This window comes from Asterias amurensis, chromosome 19 (genome assembly GCF_032118995.1).
Source record: "Asterias amurensis chromosome 19, ASM3211899v1".
NCBI lineage: Eukaryota > Metazoa > Echinodermata > Asteroidea > Forcipulatida > Asteriidae > Asterias > Asterias amurensis.
The window spans coordinates 12,941,469-12,965,186 of record NC_092666.1 but is presented as its reverse complement, the minus strand read 5'-3'; the positions used below and the strand labels follow the sequence as shown (position 1 = coordinate 12,965,186).

At 45.1% G+C, this 23,718-nt stretch overlaps 1 protein-coding gene across 2 annotated transcripts in view; it reads left to right on the top strand.

Annotated features, from left to right (window-relative positions):
- The window catches only part of LOC139951376 (double-strand break repair protein MRE11-like), a 39,389-nt gene that overhangs the window by 12,659 nt on the left and 3,012 nt on the right, over nucleotides 1-23,718 (top strand). The window contains exons 15-20 of one of the 2 annotated variants that reach the window (XM_071950251.1): nucleotides 10-75; nucleotides 574-865; nucleotides 12,525-12,637; nucleotides 21,827-21,910; nucleotides 22,812-22,884; nucleotides 23,410-23,456. In XM_071950251.1, coding sequence (XP_071806352.1) covers nucleotides 10-75; nucleotides 574-865; nucleotides 12,525-12,637; nucleotides 21,827-21,910; nucleotides 22,812-22,884; nucleotides 23,410-23,456 — 675 coding nt within the window. Of the gene's footprint in view, nucleotides 1-9; nucleotides 76-573; nucleotides 866-12,524; nucleotides 12,638-21,826; nucleotides 21,911-22,811; nucleotides 22,885-23,406; nucleotides 23,457-23,718 lie in introns of both variants that reach the window. The other variant, XM_071950250.1, reaches the window with a different exon arrangement.

The following is a 23,718-nucleotide window of genomic DNA, read 5'->3' as shown; positions in this document are numbered from 1 at the left end:
TTTCTTCAGTTGAAGCATTTTAAGGATGAGAGGAAGAAGATGTCAGACGCTGATGAAACGAAAGAAATTCGAGGGGTAAGAACTTTTTTTTAGACTTGTATAATATTAATATTGAAAAATTGTATTTGCTGTGATCAATACTGAGTTGTTGATGTGTTTTTTGTTATTTTTAAATTCTTTTAAGTTGAATGTATGGATTTTAATGCTGGCTTTTATCTTCAAAGTGTCCCTTAGATTATGTCTATTTTTGTAAAGTCTCAATCTTTTTGGTTAAGTGCTGGTTGATTGTTGTTTGATTGTTTGTAATTCTTGCTCATCACCTACATTGTATTGTGTGTTTTAACTGTTTTACCTTTTAGCTCTTTTTAAAGAAACTTTTATACTGTACATGTTCTAGTGCAATTCAACCATATCGGTTGTCATACTGTTAATTCCTTTGTAATGTTTTTATGAAATAAACCAATAAATAAATATAATATATATAATACTTGGTGTAAGGGTAAAAACAATTTATACTCTTTATCGCGATGCAAAACTAACAACTATTAAAACCAAATTTTTGTTTATTCTAAGGTAATGGATAAAGCCAAGGAGAAGCGGCAACAGCGTGGTGACTCGGCAGGTTTCAGCGACGACGACCAGAGCAGGGCAGACTCTGACGAGAGTGAATCTTCCAACACCTCAACAACCAGGGGGGGAGGTAGAGGTCGCAGACGGGGTCGAGGGTCAACTACAAGAGGTCGAGGGTCAACTGCCAAAGGGTCAACTGCCAAAGGGTCAAGTGCTAAAGGTCAAGTATCAAGAGGTGGGACCTTGAAGAATTTTCTCTCCAAGGAGAAATCGGTAACGAGTAGTTTTGCTGAAGGTAAGCTAATTTCAAATCCGCTCATTTTAAATCTGTATCCTCAGGACACAACTTCAATCATTCTAATCACTGCATTTCAGGTTGGCAGTAAGATTTGCGTAGTGGTTTCTGTCCCAGCCTTTCACCTCTTTTAACCCCGGTTCCATTCCTGCCCCAGACCGGATCTTGCATTTGGATTCTTTTTTCTGACCCCACCCTGTGGATTTTCCAAACTTTAAAACTGTACTTTGCTTCATGGTTTTTTGTACTTGAACCAATTGATGCACTGGTTATTTCTATCGCTGTGTCGTACAGATTTTATTTTCATTAATTTTCCTGTTGTGACAAATTGCTTTATATATTTCATTTCATTATTTAGGTTATATGCATTTGGAGGCTCCTGCGTAAATGCACTGTATAAAATGTGCATTTTTATTAATACTAATAGTGATCATTGCCTGGTGCTCCTATTGCCAGTCCAATTTTATAATTTTTTTTCTTCATAAATTTGATATTCAGCTACTTTTTGTACTATATCTGTCCAAGCCTTTTACCTTTGTGGACTCCGGTTCAAATCCCTCCCAGACCGGACTCTTGCATTTGGATTGGTTTTTTTACCCCACCCTTTGGATTTTCCTCGCTTGGGGGTCCCCCCCCCCTCTAAAACTGAACTTTTCTCCATGGTCTTTTGTACTTGAACCCATTGATGCACTGGTTATTTCGATTGCTGTGTGGTTCAGATTGTATTTTTAATGTTAATAAGGGACTTCCCCTTTGATCACAGGGGAACTCCCAACTGCTAGGAACTACTTATTGTAACACATTGCTTTATATAATTATTTCATGCCATTATTTTATGTTATGTGTTACTCATAGAGGCTCCTGCATTATGCTCTTAAAAAATGTATTTTTAGCTGTTCCGACCTACCGTCGGAACAGGTTTTGTTTTCGTCGAGATTTTTATTAGCTGTTCCGAACTTTCAGTCGGAACAGCTATTGTTCTTATCAAGATTTTTATTTGTTTTTATTATTATTATTATTCTTTCCTTCTCTCAAAAAGCCATTGGATTAGTACACGCATTTTGTCAATTCGAAAAATCATACTTGGCTTAGTATAAAAGAGTCAGACCATATATCATATTAAATCTAAGGTTTTGAAGTTGTAGTTAAATGTAATTTGCATAAATTAAATAATTAATTAACTAAGTTATAACGACATGAATATTTAATTAGCCAATCTTTAGATTGCCATATCTCACAAACTATACGTCCGATCGCATTTTTTTTTTCAATTTTGTACTTTGTGGGTACTGTATAACTATTCCATGGCCTTAAAATCCGGACGACGTCACCATGACGTCATGTATTGCACGTTTTGTGTCTGTGCACAAACACAATGGCTCTTCAAATGTCAACATTTAAATGGTCAAAAACTTAATAACTTCAAAATTATTTATCTGTTTGTTTCCTGAATTTGATATTTTGTGTCAAAAAATACACTGATTCTAAAAATAATGGTTTCCGTTCATTAAAACCAATCAAGGGACGTCTATCATTAACGAATAAATTAAAATCTTGCCGTCATCGGTACAACGTAGTACTTCTGGATGTAGTCACTAAACTGCGTGCAGTCGCTTTCATGTGGCTGTACACTGTCTCTATGGGTGGTTGCAATACAGAGTGGACCTGTTTGCATTGAGGACTTACTTGAGGGGAGTCTACCACGCTGTCCTGATGTTGGCATCGATGTATTTTTTTTCCTAACCGTGTTCTGGACATACTCCATTGGATTTGTACACAACCAATAGGCATACATTGGAATCCTACGATGGTTCAGGGTTTTCGTTAAAACGATGTACGTTCTAATAGGTTTTTTTTAAAAGGCATTGGATTGGGGTAAGTTACACACCATCGTGTACCTTATGAAATTTGTTAGTATGAAAAACACAATTTTAAAACTGTGACGTCATCACGTGATAATTTATGGTAATTAGAAGCTTTAATGAGTTTTTCTTTGCAGCACTATATCTCAAGAAGTGAACGGCCGAATTCAAAGTTGTTTTTAGTAATAGACTCCTTAGGCATGATAGATTTGCATTGGGTAACCGTGACCCCGATTTGACCTCTACATCCGGGTCAACCGGAAGTGAGACCATATTTCAAGAGTTACACAACCGATTTAATTTCTTTCTTCAGTTATAGACTCCTTAGGCATTAAATTTTGTTGGGGAAAATCCGTGACCCCATTTTGACCTCTTCTTCCGGACATTAAACATTAACTTAGAAAACTGTGACCTTATGTTGACCTTTATTTCCGGGTCAACCGGAAGTAAGATCATTTCTCAATAACTACACAACCGATTTTCAAACTTTTTCAGTTATAGACACCTTAGGCATTAAATATTAACTTTGAAAACCATGACCCCCACGTTGACCTTTCCTTCCGGGTCAACCGGAAGTGGGACCTTATTTCAAGAACTACATAACCGATTTTCAATTTTGTTTTGGTTATTAACTCCTTTGACATTGGACATTCGCATTGGCTAGCCGTGACGCCATGTTGACCTTTACTTCCGGGTCAACCGGAAGTTGGACCATATCTTAAGAACTACACAACCGATTTTCAATCTTTTTCAGTTTTAGACTCCTTAGGCATCAAAAATAAAATTAGAACAACCGTGTCCCCAATTTGACCTATATTCCTGGTCAACCGGAAGTGAGACCATATCTTAAGAACTACACAACCGATTTTCAAACTTGTTACTCTTATAGACTCCTCAGGCATTTAAAATAAACTTTGTGACCCCCATATCTCAAGAACTACACAACACGGAACAGCTTTGTGTTTGTTCACAAACACCTAATGTCTAGTTGTTTTTATTATTATTCTTTGTTTCCGCCTAAAACCCCATAGCATTTGTACACGTTTTTTTGTTTATTCCTAATCTCCTAAACCATAAGGTCAAACAAGTTAAATCATATATCAAATTGAAGCTTAGAACTTAAGCTTAATTCTAAATGTAAAATGTTTTAAAACTCTTAATTAGACACGTGACCCTCATTTGCATATTTAATTGGGAAATCTTTGTAGCACCATATCTCAAGAAGTGCACGGCCGATTCTTAACCTGTTTGTAGGTATAGACTCCTTGGGGATTGGAGATTAATTTGAAAAAACCGTGACCTCAAGTTGACCTCTACTTCCGGGTCAACCAGAAGTGGGACCATATCTCAAGTACTATACAACTGCTTGTGAAACTTTTTTCAGTTTTAGACCCCTTAGGCGTTAAAAATAAACTTTGAAAAACCGTGACCTCAAGTTGACCTCTACTTCCGGGTCAACCGGAAGTGGGACCATATCTCAAGAAGTACACGGCTAATTGTTAGACTGTTTGTAGTTATAGACTCCTTGGGGATTGGAGATTAATTTTGAAAAACCGTGACTTCAAGTTGACCTCTATTTCCAGGTCAACCGGAGAAAGGACCGTCATGACCGTATCTCAAGTACTGTGCAACCAATTTTCAATTTTTTTTTTTTCAGTTTTAGACTCCTTAGGCGTTAAAATAAACTTTGAAAAAACGTGACCTCAAGTTAACCTCTACGTTCGGGTCAACCGGAAGTGGGCCATATCTCAAGAAGTACACGGCCAATTTTTAGACTGTTTGTAGTTATAGACTCCTTGGGGACTGGAGATTTATTTTGAAAAACCGTGACCCCAAGTTGCCCTCTACTTCCGGGTCAACCCAAAGTGGGACAATATCGATTTTCAAACTGTTTTCAGTTAGAGACTCCTTTGGGCATTGGAGATAAGCCTTAGGTTATCGTGACCCCATGTCGACCTCTACTTCCGGGTCAACCGAAAGTGGCACCATAACTCAATACACTATTCAACATTTTCGAACTTTTTTTCAGTTATAGACTCCTTGGTCATTTTAGCACATAATCCAAGCAAAAGAACACGGAACAGCTTTGTGTTTGTTCACAAACACCTAATGTCTAGTTTATTATTGTAATTGCCTGGTGCACCTTACGCCAGTCAGATGTACCTTTTTTATTGTCATTAATAATTATCATCAAATTCATTTTATACTATATTTCTATTTTCCTATTGTAGCTATACAATATTTATATTATCCTATTGTATCTATACAATATATCTATTGTCATATTGGAACACCATGCTTCACTCTATTCATCTTCTCTCACTCCACTTGGAACACCATGCCTCACTATCTTCATCTTCCCTCACTCCACCTTGGCTCACCACGCTTCACTCTCTTCATATTCCCTCACTCCATCTTGGCCCACCATACCCCTTTTTCATCTTCCCCCACTCCACCTTGGCACACCATGCCTCACTCTCTTCATCTTCCCTCACTCCACCTTGGCTCACCACGCTTCACTCTCTTCATCTTCCCTCACTCCACCTTGGCTCACCACGCTTCACTCTCTTCATCTTCCCTCACTCCATCTTGGCCCACCATACCCCTTTCTCTTCATCTTCCCTCACTCCACCTTGGCTCACCACGCTTCACTCTCTTCATCTTCCCTCACTCCATCTTGGCCCACCATACCCCTTTCTCTTCATCTTCCCTCACTCCACCTTGGCTCACCACGCTTCACTCTCTTCATCTTCCCCCACTCCACCTTGGCTCACCATGCCTCACTCTCTTCATCTTCCCTCACTCCATCTTGGCCCACCATACCCCTTTCTCTTCATCTTCCCTCACTCCACCTTGGCTCACCATGCCTCACTCTCTTCATCTTCCCTCACTCCACCTTGGCTCACCACGCTTCACTCTCTTCATCTTCCCTCACTCCATCTTGGCCCACCATACCCCTTTCTCTTCATCTTCCCCCACTCCACCTTGGCACACCATGCCTCACTCTCTTCATCTTCCCTCACTCCACCTTGGCACACCATGCCTCACTCTCTTCATCTTCCCTCACTCCATCTTGGCCCACCATACCCCTTTCTCTTCATCTTCCCCCACTCCACCTTGGCTCACCACGCTTCACTCTCTTCATCTTCCCCCACTCCACCTTGGCACACCATGCCTCACTCTCTTCATCTTCCCTCACTCCACCTTGGCACACCATGCCTCACTCTCTTCATCTTCCCTCACTCCACCTTGGCTCACCATGCCTCACTCTCTTCATCTTCCCCCACTCCACCTTGGCTCACCACGCTTCACTCTCTTCATCTTCCCTCACTCCATCTTGGCCCACCATACCCCTTTCTCTTCATCTTCCCCCACTCCACCTTGGCACACCATGCCTCACTCTCTTCATCTTCCCTCACTCCACCTTGGCTCACCATGCCTCACTCTCTTCATCTTCCCTCACTCCATCTTGGCCCACCATACCCCTTTCTCTTCATCTTCCCTCACTCCACCTTGGCACACCATGCCTCACTCTCTTCATCTTCCCTCACTCCACCTTGGCACACCATGCCTCACTCTCTTCATCTTCCCTCACTCCACCTTGGCTCACCATGCCTCACTCTCTTCATCTTCCCTCACTCCATCTTGGCCCACCATACCCCTTTCTCTTCATCTTCCCTCACTCCACCTTGGCACACCATGCCTCACTCTCTTCATCTTCCCTCACTCCACCTTGGCACACCATGCCTCACTCTCTTCATCTTCCCTCACTCCACCTTGGCTCACCACGCTTCACTCTCTTCATCTTCCCTCACTCCATCTTGGCCCACCATACCCCTTTCTCTTCACCTTCCCTCACTCCACCTTGGCACACCATGCCTCACTCTCTTCATCTTCCCCCACTCCACCTTGGCACACCATGCCTCACTCTCTTCATCTTCCCTCACTCCATCTTGGCCCACCATACCCCTTTCTCTTCACCTTCCCTCACTCCACCTTGGCACACCATGCCTCACTCTCTTCATCTTCCCCCACTCCACCTTGGCACACCATGCCTCACTCTCTTCATCTTCCCCCACTCCACCTTGGCACACCATGCCTCACTCTCTTCATCTTCCCTCACTCCACCTTGGCTCACCACGCTCCACTCTCTTCATCTTCCCTCACTCCACCTTGGCTCACCACGCTTCACTCTCTTCATCTTCCCTCACTCCATCTTGGCCCACCATACCCCTTTCTCTTCACCTTCCCTCACTCCACCTTGGCTCACCACGCTTCACTCTCTTCATCTTCCCTCACTCCACCTTGGCTCACCACGCTTCACTCTCTTCACCTTCCCTCACTCCACCTTGGCCCACCATACCCCTTTCTCTTCATATTCCCCCACTCCACCTTGGCACACCATGCCTCACTCTCTTCATCTTCCCTCACTCCACCTTGGCTCACCACGCTTCACTCTCTTCACCTTCCCTCACTCCACCTTGGCCCACCATACCCCTTTCTCTTCATATTCCCCCACTCCACCTTGGCACACCATGCCTCACTCTCTTCATCTTCCCTCACTCCACCTTGGCTCACCACGCTTCACTCTCTTCATCTTCCCTCACTCCACCTTGGCTCACCACGCTTCACTCTCTTCATCTTCCCTCACTCCATCTTGGCCCACCATACCCCTTTCTATTCACCTTCCCTCACTCCACCTTGGCTCACCACGCTTCACTCTCTTCATCTTCCCTCACTCCACCTTGGCTCACCACGCTTCACTCTCTTCATCTTCCCTCACTCCACCTTGGCTCACCACGCTTCACTCTCTTCATCTTCCCTCACTCCACCTTGGCTCACCACGCTTCACTCTCTTCATCTTCCCTCACTCCATCTTGGCCCACCATACCCCTTTCTCTTCATCTTCCCCCACTCCACCTTGGCACACCATGCCTCACTCTCTTCATCTTCCCTCACTCCACCTTGGCTCACCACGCTTCACTCTCTTCATCTTCCCTCACTCCATCTTACCCCACCATACCCCTTTCTCTTCATCTTCCCTCACTCCACCTTGGCTCACCACGCTTCACTCTCTTCATCTGTCCTCACTCCACATTGGCTTACCATGATTCACTCTTACTCTCTTCATCTCCCTCACTCCACCTTGGCTCACCATGCCTCACTCTCTTCATCTTCCCTCACTCCATCTTGGCCCACCATACCCCTTTCTCTTCATCTTCCCCCACTCCACCTTGGCACACCATGCCTCACTCTCTTCATCTTCCCTCACTCCACCTTGGCTCACCACGCTTCACTCTCTTCATCTTCCCTCACTCCATCTTGGCCCACCATACCCCTTTCTCTTCATCTTCCCTCACTCCACCTTGGCTCACCACGCTTCACTCTCTTCATCTTCCCTCACTCCATCTTGGCCCACCATACCCCTTTCTCTTCATCTTCCCTCACTCCACCTTGGCTCACCATGCCTCACTCTCTTCATCTTCCCTCACTCCACCTTGGCACACCATGCCTCACTCTCTTCATCTTCCCTCACTCCATCTTGGCCCACCATACCCCTTTCTCTTCATCTTCCCCCACTCCACCTTGGCACACCATGCCTCACTCTCTTCATCTTCCCTCACTCCACCTTGGCACACCACGCCTCACTCTCTTCATCTTCCCTCACTCCATCTTGGCCCACCATACCCCTTTCTCTTCATCTTCCCCCACTCCACCTTGGCACACCATGCCTCACTCTCTTCATCTTCCCTCACTCCACCTTGGCTCACCACGCTTCACTCTCTTCATCTTCCCTCACTCCACCTTGGCACACCATGCCTCACTCTCTTCATCTTCCCTCACTCCACCTTGGCACACCATGCCTCACTCTCTTCATCTTCCCTCACTCCACCTTGGCTCACCATACCCCTTTCTCTTCATCTTCCCTCACTCCACCTTGGCACACCACGCTTCACTCTCTTCATCTTCCCTCACTCCATCTTGGCCCACCATACCCCTTTCTCTTCATCTTCCCCCACTCCACCTTGGCACACCATGCCTCACTCTCTTCATCTTCCCTCACTCCACCTTGGCTCACCACGCTTCACTCTCTTCATCTTCCCTCACTCCACCTTGGCACACCATGCCTCACTCTCTTCATCTTCCCTCACTCCACCTTGGCACACCATGCCTCACTCTCTTCATCTTCCCTCACTCCACCTTGGAACACCATGCCTCACTCTCTTCATCTTCCCTCACTCCACCTTGGCTCACCACGCTTCACTCTCTTCATCTTCCCTCACTCCATCTTGGCCCACCATACCCCTTTCTCTTCATCTTCCCCCACTCCACCTTGGCACACCATGCCTCACTCTCTTCATCTTCCCTCACTCCACCTTGGCTCACCACACTTCACTCTCTTCATCTTCCCTCACTCCACCTTGGCACACCATGCCTCACTCTCTTCATCTTCCCTCACTCCATCTTGGCCCACCATACCCCTTTCTCTTCATCTTCCCTCACTCCACCTTGGCTCACCACGCTTCACTCTCTTCATCTTCCCCCACTCCATCTTGGCCCACCATACCCCTTTCTCTTCACCTTCCCTCACTCCACCTTGGCTCACCACGCTTCACTCTCTTCATCTTCCCTCACTCCATCTTGGCCCACCATACCCCTTTCTCTTCACCTTCCCTCACTCCACCTTGGCACACCATGCCTCACTCTCTTCATCTTCCCCCACTCCACCTTGGCACACCATGCCTCACTCTCTTCATCTTCCCTCCCTCCATCTTGGCCCACCATACCCCTTTCTCTTCACCTTCCCTCACTCCACCTTGGCACACCATGCCTCACTCTCTTCATCTTCCCCCACTCCACCTTGGCACACCATGCCTCACTCTCTTCATCTTCCCCCTCTCCACCTTGGCACACCATGCCTCACTCTCTTCATCTTCCCTCACTCCACCTTGGCTCACCACGCTTCACTCTCTTCATCTTCCCTCACTCCACCTTGGCTCACCACGCTTCACTCTCTTCATCTTCCCTCACTCCATCTTGGCCCACCATACCCCTTTCTCTTCACCTTCCCTCACTCCACCTTGGCTCACCACGCTTCACTCTCTTCATCTTCCCTCACTCCACCTTGGCTCACCACGCTTCACTCTCTTCACCTTCCCTCACTCCACCTTGGCCCACCATACCCCTTTCTCTTCACCTTCCCTCACTCCACCTTGGCCCACCATACCCCTTTCTCTTCATCTTCCCTCACTCCACCTTGGCTCACCATGCTTCACTCTCTTCATCTTCCCTCACTCCATCTTGGCCCACCATACCCCTTTCTCTTCACCTTCCCTCACTCCACCTTGGCACACCATGCCTCACTCTCTTCATCTTCCCCCACTCCACCTTGGCACACCATGCCTCACTCTCTTCATCTTCCCTCACTCCACCTTGGCTCACCACGCTTCACTCTCTTCACCTTCCCTCACTCCACCTTGGCCCACCATACCCCTTTCTCTTCATATTCCCCCACTCCACCTTGGCACACCATGCCTCACTCTCTTCATCTTCCCTCACTCCACCTTGGCTCACCACGCTTCACTCTCTTCATCTTCCCTCACTCCACCTTGGCTCACCACGCTTCACTCTCTTCATCTTCCCTCACTCCATCTTGGCCCACCATACCCCTTTCTATTCACCTTCCCTCACTCCACCTTGGCTCACCACGCTTCACTCTCTTCATCTTCCCTCACTCCACCTTGGCTCACCACGCTTCACTCTCTTCATCTTCCCTCACTCCACCTTGGCTCACCACGCTTCACTCTCTTCATCTTCCCTCACTCCACCTTGGCTCACCACGCTTCACTCTCTTCATCTTCCCTCACTCCATCTTGGCCCACCATACCCCTTTCTATTCACCTTCCCTCACTCCACCTTGGCTCACCATGCTTCACTCTCTTCATCTTCCCTCACTCCATCTTGGCCCACCATACCCCTTTCTCTTCATCTTCCCCCACTCCATCTTGGCTCACCACGCTTCACTCTCTTCATCTTCCCTCACTCCACCTTGGCTCACCACGCTTCACTCTCTTCATCTTCCCTCACTCCACCTTGGCTCACCACGCTTCACTCTCTTCATCTTCCCTCACTCCATCTTGGCCCACCATACCCCTTTCTATTCACCTTCCCTCACTCCATCTTGGCTCACCACGCTTCACTCTCTTCATCTTCCCTCACTCCACCTTGGCTCACCACGCTTCACTCTCTTCATCTTCCCTCACTCCACCTTGGCTCACCACGCTTCACTCTCTTCATCTTCCCTCACTCCACCTTGGCTCACCACGCTTCACTCTCTTCATCTTCCCTCACTCCATCTTGGCCCACCATACCCCTTTCTATTCACCTTCCCTCACTCCACCTTGGCTCACCACGCTTCACTCTCTTCATCTTCCCTCACTCCACCTTGGCTCACCACGCTTCACTCTCTTCATCTTCCCTCACTCCACCTTGGCTCACCACGCTTCACTCTCTTCATCTTCCCTCACTCCATCTTGGCCCACCATACCCCTTTCTATTCACCTTCCCTCACTCCATCTTGGCTCACCACGCTTCACTCTCTTCATCTTCCCTCACTCCATCTTGGCCCACCATACCCCTTTCTATTCACCTTCCCTCACTCCATCTTGGCTCACCACGCTTCACTCTCTTCATCTTCCCTCACTCCATCTTGGCCCACCATACCCCTTTCTATTCACCTTCCCTCACTCCACCTTGGCTCACCATGCCTCACTCTCTTCATCTTCCCTCACTCCACCTTGGCACACCATGCCTCATTCTCTTCATCTTCCCTCACTCCACCTTGGCTCACCATGCCTCACTCTCTTCATCTTCCCCCACTCCACCTTGGCTCACCATGCCTCACTCTCTTCATCTTCCCTCACTCCATCTTGGCCCACCATACCCCTTTCTATTCACCTTCCCTCACTCCACCTTGGCTCACCACGCTTCACTCTCTTCATCTTCCCTCACTCCATCTTGGCCCACCATACCCCTTTCTATTCACCTTCCCTCACTCCATCTTGGCTCACCACGCTTCACTCTCTTCATCTTCCCTCACTCCACCTTGGCTCACCATGCCTCACTCTCTTCATCTTCCCTCACTCCACCTTGGCTCACCATGCCTCACTCTCTTCATCTTCCCTCACTCCATCTTGGCTCACCACGCTTCACTCTCTTCATCTTCCCCCACTCCACCTTGGCTCACCATGCTTCACTCTCTTCATCTTCCCTCACTCCATCTTGGCCCACCATACCCCTTTCTATTCACCTTCCCTCACTCCATCTTGGCTCACCATGCCTCACTCTCTTCATCTTCCCCCACTCCACCTTGGCTCACCACGCTTCACTCTCTTCATCTTCCCCCACTCCACCTTGGCTCACCACGCTTCACTCTCTTCATCTTCCCTCACTCCATCTTGGCCCACCATACCCCTTTCTATTCACCTTCCCTCACTCCATCTTGGCTCACCACGCTTCACTCTCTTCATCTTCCCTCACTCCACCTTGGCACACCATGCCTCACTCTCTTCATCTTCCCCCACTCCACCTTGGCACACCATGCCTCATTCTCTTTATCTTCCCCCACTCCACCTTGGCTCACCACGCTTCACTCTCTTCATCTTCCCTCACTCCACCTTGGCTCACCACGCTTCACTCTCTTCATATTCCCTCACTCCATCTTGGCCCACCATACCCCTTTCTATTCACCTTCCCTCACTCCATCTTGGCACACCATGCTTCACTCTCTTCATCAGGCACAACCCAGCATCCGCCGTGTTCCGGCGTTGGCACACGGCAGACCAACCCGACGGCCCGCCACACAAGCCAGAATCAACAAACTGACGGGGAGAGTTCTATTAAAAAAATGGTCAGTATGTTGTTGGTTGTGTTAAAAATGGAAACAAAGTTGAGTTTGGGGTTGAAATTGTGAAAGGAGTGGGGAATATTATTCTAAAATCCATTCACCTCAATAATAAAATTTCGAATTTAGCCTTTAGTTGAAAAAAGTGTCCTACAACCCCTAAACTGTACATCTTGTCCGTTTGTGCGTAATTGTGTGTGCTTTAGAAGTCAAAATGACAAAACAACAACTCGGCGTATTTTGAAGAAAAAACAATGTTTCACCTTCAATGTGACCATCAAAAGTTAGAGAATGTTTTAGTCTTTAAAGGAACACGTTGCCTTGGATCGGTCGAGTTGGTCTTTGAAAAGCGTTTGTAACCGTTTTTTACAAAATGCATATGGGTAGAAAGATGTTGTAAAAGTAGAATATAATGATCCACACAAACATGCCTCGAAATTGCGTGGTTTTCTTTTTACCTCGTCGACTAACACGTCGGCCATTTATGGGGGTCAAAATTTTGACCCCCATAAATGGCCGACCATGTTAGTTCGCACAGTAGAGGGAAAACCACGCAATTTCGAGGCAAACTTGTGTAGATCATTGTATTCTACTTTTAAAACATCTTTCCAACCATATGCATTTTATAAAAAACGGTTACAAACGCTTTTGTTTTGACCAACTCGTCCGATCCAAGGCAACGTGTTCCTTTATATTAATAGGATAACAACCAAAACACTTCGTTGTTGTACAAAATATGGCTGTTTTCTAGAAGCCCTGTTGCCTCCAAAATTAAAAAAATATGGTGTCATTCTGTGGTTCCTTCAACATGATTTGTCTATTATCTAAAGTTGTGAAATGTGTCTTCCAACAATTGAGAAACAATCCACAAAAGTTTATCACCATCTTGTTTCTCATCTAATGATGGGTAAAAAATATTGTTGTATTAATTTTTAATCAGCTAAAATAACGCTTAAAAAATGTCATTCTGTGGTTTAGTACAACTTGCTGTCTCTAACTATAGGAGATTTGACTGAAGAGTTCAGTATTTTTATATATTTTTTTATAGAAAGTTCCGTAAGTACCTTCAATTGAAATAAAAATTTGTGCAAAATTGAGGTCTGTTTAAAAAAATTAATTTGTAAACTTCAAAACACTTCAGACTGCCATTTGAGTCCAAATTTCAACAGAGGGCTCTTTTATTGTCAATCTGTGGTCTGGGGAATTCCACCCTCGCCCAAAATATTCATGATTCCTGTTCGTAGAAGCTAATGAATTGTTTTTCTTTAGACAAAACGCTGTTAATATTACTTTAAAGGTTGCAAAGGGTGCCATGATTTATATATATTTTTTTTTTATATATATGTTTATTTTTTGGATATGTAAAAAAAACTATTTTTTTTTACTTTATCGCAATTCAGAACCTCAATGCATCATTGGGGGGGGGGCAAAGGGGGGGTGCAAATGCATACCGTGGTGCACCAAGTTCGCACTCACGGCCTATGTATTTCTCTGTTTAAAGTGATAAGTAATTAATCTTATGATTTGAACGTCGCAACAACTTATTTAATTGTAAAGAACACAGTCGGTCGTCGTGCGCCTGGCTTCTTGGTATTTGCTGAACATCAGACTACAGTTCCTAACACGTAGGCGCAGAAAAAAAGGAGCCGGCTTCAAAATATTATGCTGCAAGTCAAGTTACTTTGTTTTTATGCAGTATTGATTTAGTTTTTAATACGTCATAAGTATTATTCACAAAAGTTTTGAGCGCCACACCCCCAGGCCGACGTGTGTGGTTTATTGGTAGCCATCTTGTTTGTATCTCAGGTATTACCTTGACAGTTGAATGAATTAATAAATAGCAATGTTGAATGCCAAACTTGTTTGGTTTGAAATAAATAATTGTATCTCAGGTATTACCTTGACAATTGAATGAATTAATAAATAGCAATGTTGAATGCCAAACTTGTTTGGTTTGAAATAAATAATTGTATCTCAGGTATTACCTTGACAGTTGAATGAATTAATAAATAGCAATGTTGAGGGCCAAACTTGTTTGGTTTGAAACCATGATTGTCTGACTGATTCCTCAAGTTGTTAGTATTTTTTTTAAAGACACTTGCTTGTCAAAAAGGGGTTGTTCTGGGTTTTTTGTTTACAAATATAATTTTCCGAGTGAAGCACTATTGTGGGTAGATTTCAAATTATGCAAATCCATACTAATTTTCAACTTTAGTCATCAAATTCTTGGAAAAGAGCGGAACTTACAAACATTTTGAAATAATCAGTGCTTGCCCGATGAACACTATAAAATTACTAAACCACAGACTGACGCAAACTGCAAACAGATTACACATTTTAAATATAAAATGTTTCAATTAAATTATGGAGTTTTAAACATGCACAAGAAACATGTCTGGTGAAATTACAACAGAAAATCAACATTCAATCGATTTATATGCCATTCAAAACATGTGTTGGTTCAAGTTTTTTAAAGTTAAAATTTATTAGTTTTGTAAGGTGTCTGCCATAAGACTGATCTTACATTAAACAAGTGAACATATGGTTGGAAAGATAAGTTTATTGTCAAATTACCACCAATTGAATGTTGTAGCGCGAGGGACCCATAAATTGTATCTCATGTATAACCTTGACAGTTGAATGAATTAATAAATGGCAATGTTGCATGCCAAACTTGTTTGGTTTGAGAGAAAAAAAATTGTCTGACTTATCTCTCAAGTTGTTATTATCTGAAACTGACAAAATTCTGTAGAAAGTCATGACTTAATCAGGTTTGAGGGTCGTTAACAGAAATTGTCTTCTGGTGGGAAATGCTCCAATAAGTTTTATGTAGATGGACATGTATATGGGATTGTAAACTCAATAAATATTAGCAGGACTTCAGACCGCCTCCCCCCCCCCCCCCCAACACACACAGAATAAAACAAGGACAACAAACAAAAACAATTTAGGCCTGTTGTGTTTTACTTTGGGTATAAAAGTATGACAAAAACTATGTCAGTACATGTATGTTGTTTCTCCACATGTAGACACTTGTCGAAAAGGGGTTGTTATGGGTTTTTTTTTACAAATATAATTTTCTGAGTGCAGCACTATTGTGGGTAGATCTCAAATTATGCAAATCCATACTAATTTTCAACTTAACTCATTAAACTCTTGAAAAAGAGCTGAACTTACAAACATTTTGGAATAATCAGTGCTTGCCAGATGAGCACCATGAATTTACTAAACCACAGACTGACACAAACTGCAAATAGATTGAAAATTTTAAATGTAGAATTATATATGTTTCAATAAAAAAATGGAGTTTGATAACTACACAAGAAACATTTCTGATGAAATTACACCAGAACTTCAACCTTAAATCAATTTATATGCCATTGAAAATCATAACAATAGTCAAGTTTATAATTATGCACAATTACTCATCAAATGTCAATCAACAAACTGACCACCATTCTCAAGCTGACAAAATCCACAAACTGACAAAACGAAATTGCTGAACCACAGAGTGACAATTAGTTCCATTTCAGCATGTGTATTTTTGTCAGTCTGTGGTCAGGATTGTAAAATGCTAAACCACATTCTGACACAGCGTGCACAAATGTATAGCCAGGGAACCCTCTCCCCCTCTTCACCTTCCCACCCCCTCTTCACCTTCCCTCTCCCCACCTTGGCTCACCTCGCCTCGCTCTCTTCATCTTCCCTCACTCCATCTTGGCTCACCATGCCTCACTCTCTTCATCTTCCCCCACTCCACCTTGGCTCACCATGCCTCACTCTCTTCATCTTCCCTCACTCCACCTTGGCACACCATGCCTCACTCTCTTCATCTTCCCTCACTCCACCTTGGCACACCATGCCTCACTCTCTTCATCTTCCCCCACTCCACCTTGGCACACCATGCCTCACTCTCTTCACCTTCCCTCACTCCATCTTGGCTCACCACGCCTCACTCTCTTCATCTTCCCTCACTCCACCTTGGCACACCATGCCTCACTCTCTTCATCTTCCCCCACTCCACCTTGGCACACCATGCCTCACTCTCTTCATCTTCCCTCACTCCACCTTGGCTCACCACGCTTCACTCTCTTCATCTTCCCTCACTCCACCTTGGCCCACCATACCCCTTTCTCTTCATCTTCCCCCACTCCACCTTGGCACACCATGCCTCACTCTCTTCATCTTCCCTCACTCCACCTTGGCTCACCATGCCTCACTCTCTTCATCTTCCCTCACTCCACCTTGGCTCACCATGCCTCATTCTCTTTATCTTCCCTCACTCCACCTTGGCTCACCACGCTTCACTCTCTTCATCTTCCCTCACTCCATCTTGGCACACCATGCCTCACTCTCTTCATCTTCCCTCACTCCACCTTGGCACACCATGCCTCACTCTCTTCATCTTCCCTCACTCCACCTTGGCACACCATGCCTCACTCTCTTCATCTTCCCTCACTCCATCTTGGCACACCATGCCTCACTCTCTTCATCTTCCCTCACTCCACCTTGGCACACCATGCCTCACTCTCTTCATCTTCCCTCACTCCATCTTGGCCCACCATACCCCTTTCTCTTCATCTTCCCCCACTCCACCTTGGAACACCATGCCTCACTCTCTTCATCTTCCCTCACTCCACCTTGGCACACCATGCCTCACTCTCTTCATCTTCCCTCACTCCATCTTGGCCCACCATACCCCTTTCTCTTCATCTTCCCCCACTCCACCTTGGAACACCATGCCTCACTCTCTTCATCTTCCCTCACTCCACCTTGGCACACCATGCCTCATTCTCTTTATCTTCCCTCACTCCACCTTGGCACACCATGCCTCACTCTCTTCATCTCCCCTCACTCCATCTTGGCTCACCATGCCTCATTCTCTTTATCTTCCCTCACTCCACCTTGGCACACCATGCCTCACTCTCTTCATCTTCCCTCACTCCACCTTGGCACACCATGCCTCACTCTCTTCATCTTCCCTCACTCCATCTTGGCCCACCATACCCCTTTCTCTTCATCTTCCCCCACTCCACCTTGGAACACCATGCCTCACTCTCTTCATCTTCCCTCACTCCACCTTGGCTCACCACGCTTCACTCTCTTCATCTTCCCTCACTCCATCTTGGCCCACCATGCTTCACTCTCTTCATCTTCCCTCACTCCACCTTGGCTCACCATGCTTCACTCTCTTCATCTTCCCTCACTCCATCTTGGCTCACCATGCCTCATTCTCTTTATCTTCCCCCACTCCACCTTGGAACACCATGCCTCACTCTCTTCATCTTCCCTCACTCCACCTTGGCTCACCACGCTTCACTCTCTTCATCTTCCCTCACTCCATCTTGGCCCACCATACCCCTTTCTCTTCACCTTCCCTCACTCCACCTTGGCTCACCACGCTTCACTCTCTTCATCTTCCCTCACTCCACCTTGGCTCACCACGCTTCACTCTCTTCATCTTCCCTCACTCCATCTTGGCCCACCATGCTTCACTCTCTTCATCTTCCCTCACTCCATCTTGGCCCACCATACCCCTTTCTATTCACCTTCCCTCACTCCACCTTGGCTCACCACGCTTCACTCTCTTCATCTTCCCTCACTCCACCTTGGCCCACCATGCTTCACTCTCTTCATCTTCCCTCACTCCACCTTGGCTCACCATGCTTCACTCTCTTCATCTTCCCTCACTCCACCTTGGCTCACCATGCCTCATTCTCTTCATCTTCCCTCACTCCACCTTGGCTCACCATGCCTCACTCTCTTCATCTTCCCTCACTCCACCTTGGCTCACCATGCCTCACTCTCTTCATCTTCCCTCACTCCATCTTGGCTCACCTCGCCTCACTCTCTTCATCTCCCCTCACTCCATCTTGGCTCACCACGCTTCACTCTCTTCATCTTCCCTCACTCCATCTTGGCCCACCATACCCCTTTCTATTCACCTTCCCTCACTCCACCTTGGCTCACCATGCCTCACTCTCTTCATCTTCCCTCACTCCACCTTGGCACACCATGCCTCACTCTCTTCATCTTCCCTCACTCCACCTTGGCTCACCACGCTTCACTCTCTTCATCTTCCCTCACTCCATCTTGGCTCACCTCGCCTCACTCTCTTCATCTTCCCTCACTCCATCTTGGCCCACCATACCCCTTTCTATTCACCTTCCCTCACTCCACCTTGGCTCACCATGCCTCACTCTCTTCATCTTCCCTCACTCCACCTTGGCACACCATGCCTCACTCTCTTCATCTTCCCTCACTCCACCTTGGCTCACCACGCTTCACTCTCTTCATCTTCCCTCACTCCATCTTGGCTCACCTCGCCTCACTCTCTTCATCTTCCCTCACTCCACCTTGGCACACCATGCCTCACTCTCTTCATCTTCCCTCACTCCACCTTGGCTCACCACGCTTCACTCTCTTCATCTTCCCTCACTCCATCTTGGCCCACCATACCCCTTTCTATTCACCTTCCCTCACTCCACCTTGGCTCACCACGCTTCACTCTCTTCATCTTCCCTCACTCCACCTTGGCTCACCACGCTTCACTCTCTTCATCTTCCCTCACTCCACCTTGGCTCACCACGCTTCACTCTCTTCATCTTCCCTCACTCCACCTTGGCTCACCATGCCTCACTCTCTTCATCTTCCCTCACTCCACCTTGGCTCACCTCGCCTCGCTCTCTTCATCTCCCCTCACGCCATCTTGGCTCACCATGCTTCATTCTCTTCATCTTCCCTCACTCCACCTTGGCCCACCTTGCCTCATTCTCTTCATCTTCCCTCACTCCACCTTGGCCCACCTTGCCTCATTCTCTTCATCTTCCCTCACTCCACCTTGGCTCACCTCGCCTCGCTCTCTTCATCTCCCCTCACGCCATCTTGGCTCACCATGCTTCATTCTCTTCATCTTCCCTCACTCCACCTTGGCCCACCTTGCCTCATTCTCTTCATCTTCCCTCACTCCACCTTGGCCCACCTTGCCTCATTCTCTTCATCTTCCCTCACTCCACCTTGGCTCACCATGCCTCATTCTCTTTATCTTCCCTCACTCCACCTTGGCACACCATGCCTCACTCTCTTCATCTTCCCTCACTCCACCTTGGCTCACCATGCCTCATTCTCTTCATCTTCCCTCACTCCACCTTGGCCCACCACGCTTCACTCTCTTCATCTTCCCTCACTCCACCTTGGCTCACCATGCCTCATTCTCTTCATCTTCCCTCACTCCACCTTGGCCCACCACGCTTCACTCTCTTCATCTTCCCTCACTCCACCTTGGCCCACCTTGCCTCATTCTCTTCATCTTCCCTCACTCCACCTTGGCACACCTTGCCTCATTCTCTTCATCTTCCCTCACTCCACCTTGGCTCACCATGCCTCATTCTCTTTATCTTCCCTCACTCCACCTTGGCACACCATGCCTCACTCTCTTCATCTTCCCTCACTCCACCTTGGCTCACCATGCCTCATTCTCTTTATCTTCCCTCACTCCACCTTGGTTCACCATGCCTCATTCTCTTCATCTTCCCTCACTCCACCTTGGCACACCATGCCTCACTCTCTTCATCTTCCCTCACTCCACCTTGGCACACCATGCCTCATTCTCTTTATCTTCCCTCACTCCACCTTGGCTCACCATGCCTCATTCTCTTCATCTTCCCTCACTCCACCTTGGCACACCATGCCTCATTCTCTTCATCTTCCCTCACTCCACCTTGGCTCACCATGCCTCATTCTCTTCATCTTCCCTCACTCCACCTTGGCCCACCATGCTTCACTCTCTTCATCTTCCCTCACTCCACCTTGGCACACCATGCCTCACTCTCTTCATCTTCCCTCACTCCACCTTGGCTCACCATGCCTCATTCTCTTCATCTTCCCTCACTCCACCTTGGCACACCATGCCTCATTCTCTTCATCTTCCCTCACTCCACCTTGGCTCACCATGCCTCATTCTCTTCATCTTCCCTCACTCCACCTTGGCTCACCACGCTTCACTCTCTTCATCTTCCCTCACTCCACCTTGGCACACCATGCCTCACTCTCTTCATCTTCCCTCACTCCATCTTGGCTCACCATGCTTCACTCTCTTCATCTTCCCTCACTCCACCTTGGCACACCATGCCTCACTCTCTTCATCTTCCCTCACTCCACCTTGGCTCACCATGCCTCACTCTCTTCATCTTCCCTCACTCCACCTTGGCACACCACGCTTCACTCTCTTCATCTTCCCTCACTCCACCTTGGCTCACCATGCCTCATTCTCTTCATCTTCCCTCACTCCACCTTGGCTCACCATGCCTCACTCTCTTCATCTTCCCTCACTCCACCTTGGCACACCATGCCTCATTCTCTTCATCTTCCCTCACTCCACCTTGGCACACCACGCTTCACTCTCTTCATCTGTCCTCACTCCACATTGGCTTACCATGATTCACTCTTACTCTCTTCATCTCCCTCACTCCACCTTGGCTCACCACGCTTCACTCTCTTCATCTTCACCTTTACTCCATTCGTGAAGAACGTGTGACTGCATTGAATTCTAGCCAAGATCTTATGAATATGGAATTATTAACAGCCAATCACAGCGTGCGGTATATTGGTTAGCTTTGGACTTAAAGGAACACGTTGCCTTGGATTGGTCGAGTTGGTCTTTGAAAAGCGTTTGTTACAATATGCATATGGGTAGAAAGATGCTGTAAAAGTAGAATACAATGATCCACACAAACATGCCTAGAAATTGCACAGTTTTCCTTTTACTTCGTCGACTAACACGGTCGGCCATTTATGGCCGACTGTGTCAGTTCGCACAGTAAAAGGAAAACCACGCAATTTCGAGGCAAACTTGTGTGGATCATTGTATTCTACTTTTAAATTATCTTTCCAACCATATGCATTTTATAACAAACGGTTACAAACGCTTTTTTTATAGACCAACTCGTCCGATCCAAGGCAACGTGTTCCTTTAAGACGTCGTGTGTATGGTCCATGCACCATGTGGTTTTTTTGTGCTAATCGTACGTGTATTCTCTGAAACGAACGATGTCTTTCTTATTTCTTGACTTACTTCTGTTGTAATTTTGTATCTGCTTATATAGGTATCTTTCATTTTGCTGAGGTAAACTTTAGTTTATTATGTTTTTGTTTCATTGTGATTTGTTAAAACTTTTGTTTTTGTTTTTTTCTCAGAGAGTTCTTGAATTTGAGAAGGAAAGAACATCTGAAGTCTTGGATGCCGTTAGAGATCTGCAGTTTTGCAAAGATAAAGGGCATGTGAGTGTGGAGATTACAAGAACCGATGAGGGATGGGAAGTGAGACCACAAAAAAAACTTGATTACATAAATGTAGTCAAAACTTTGTTAAACAAGCAATTTTTAAGAGACTCATGCAATTGTCAAGGGAGTTCTGCTTGAAGTAAACTGTACTTTTCATTAATTAGATTTTCAAAGATAAGAACACTTAAATCACAAAAAGTACAGATTTTGACAATTAAAGCAGTACAAAATTCGGCCAATTTACTTTCTTCACTGTATTAAAACAAGACAAAAGAACCTCAGAAAAGATTTTTTTTTTTTATATAGCTACAAAACAAAACAAAGGGAAATACAGATTTACATTAAACTTACACAGTTTGAAGATAATGATAGTAGAAAGCTTCCCTGAAAATATTACTTGCTGTGGTGCTGTAGTTTTTGAGAAAAATAAATGAGTTAAACAATGTCATGAAAATAATTTTCGTATCGGCGATCATGATCGATACATTTAGAAGATTACCTTTTTTGGACTTTACAGCCTGTCGAATTCCATACCAGTGGGAGTGGTGATAAAACTCTGCATTTATCAAGTACTAAAGTCGATTTGAGTATAACAGATTCGCCATTATTCAACAATAGGTATTCAAGTCATTAAATTTAAGAAAGGAATGGTTTATGGGTATAAGGCCTACAGTGCTAGTGAAAAGGGAAACACATTTTGTGTAAATATTTGACAATTAAAATCTCTTTGTTTTATTAAATGTTTGCAACAGTTCACACCTGCTCTGCCTCTCTGTCAAGACATCACATTTTCTGAAGATACAACCTTTTTTTTATTGATGTTGCACTGTCTTGCGTGTTGCAATTTTTTCCTTCCTAAAAATAACAGATGTTTCTTCGATGTTTCTCTGTTATAAAGGGAGCAATTCAAAGTGCAGTCACGGAGAAAGGACAGCGCCCGGAGTTGTTCGTGGAACTCATAAGCGCCCAAAGTAAGCCAGTTTGAAAATATGTATTTAGGTTAACCGCCATGAAGTGGTTAAACAAAATAATTAAAGGTACCTTTCAAAATATGAAGAGACGCTTTTTCAAGGTGTGGACAAAAATATTAAAAAATAGCGACCCCACATCAAGTTTTCAAAATTATCGCAAGAGCAGGGTTTGTTTCATATCCTATTAATTATATAAATTTTATATATTATTACTCGTATATGGGATGCGTTATGTAACTTGGAACTTATTTGTGCTCGTCAAACCGTTTGACCATGACGTAAACATGCTTAACTCAGTGAAATCTCTAGTCCTAAAATTCAACAAATTTATGTTTAATCTATCAATTAAGAAAGGTTATTTGAAGTTATTCTTTAGCAAATGTTTCTCTGTCAACCATTTTAGTTTAAAGTTGTTGGACAATATTTTTAATCAAATGATTAATTAATCATTCATTCTCATTTCAAATTGTTAATAATTTTTCTTTTTGTAACTCTCGACTGGATCTTCAATCAATAAAATAGTAGCTGATGAGCCTGAACCAATCTTGCCGTTTCCCAAAGATCTGATACTGGTAAATACATATAAATCTTAGGTATTCTAAGGTATACACTGTACACAGTTTTGTTCTATTGATTTAAATTGTAACTCCACTTCTTGCTCAAACTGTACCATTTTTCACAAAGAGCATTTACACAAGTGGTGATTCAGTTTTTTGTTGAACATAATAGTCAGGTTTATTGATGGTAGTTGTTGACTACTATATCTTGTGAAACTGTTTCTGTTATATTACTTGTATGACACAAAATACAAAGTCGACAGATTTACATTAAACT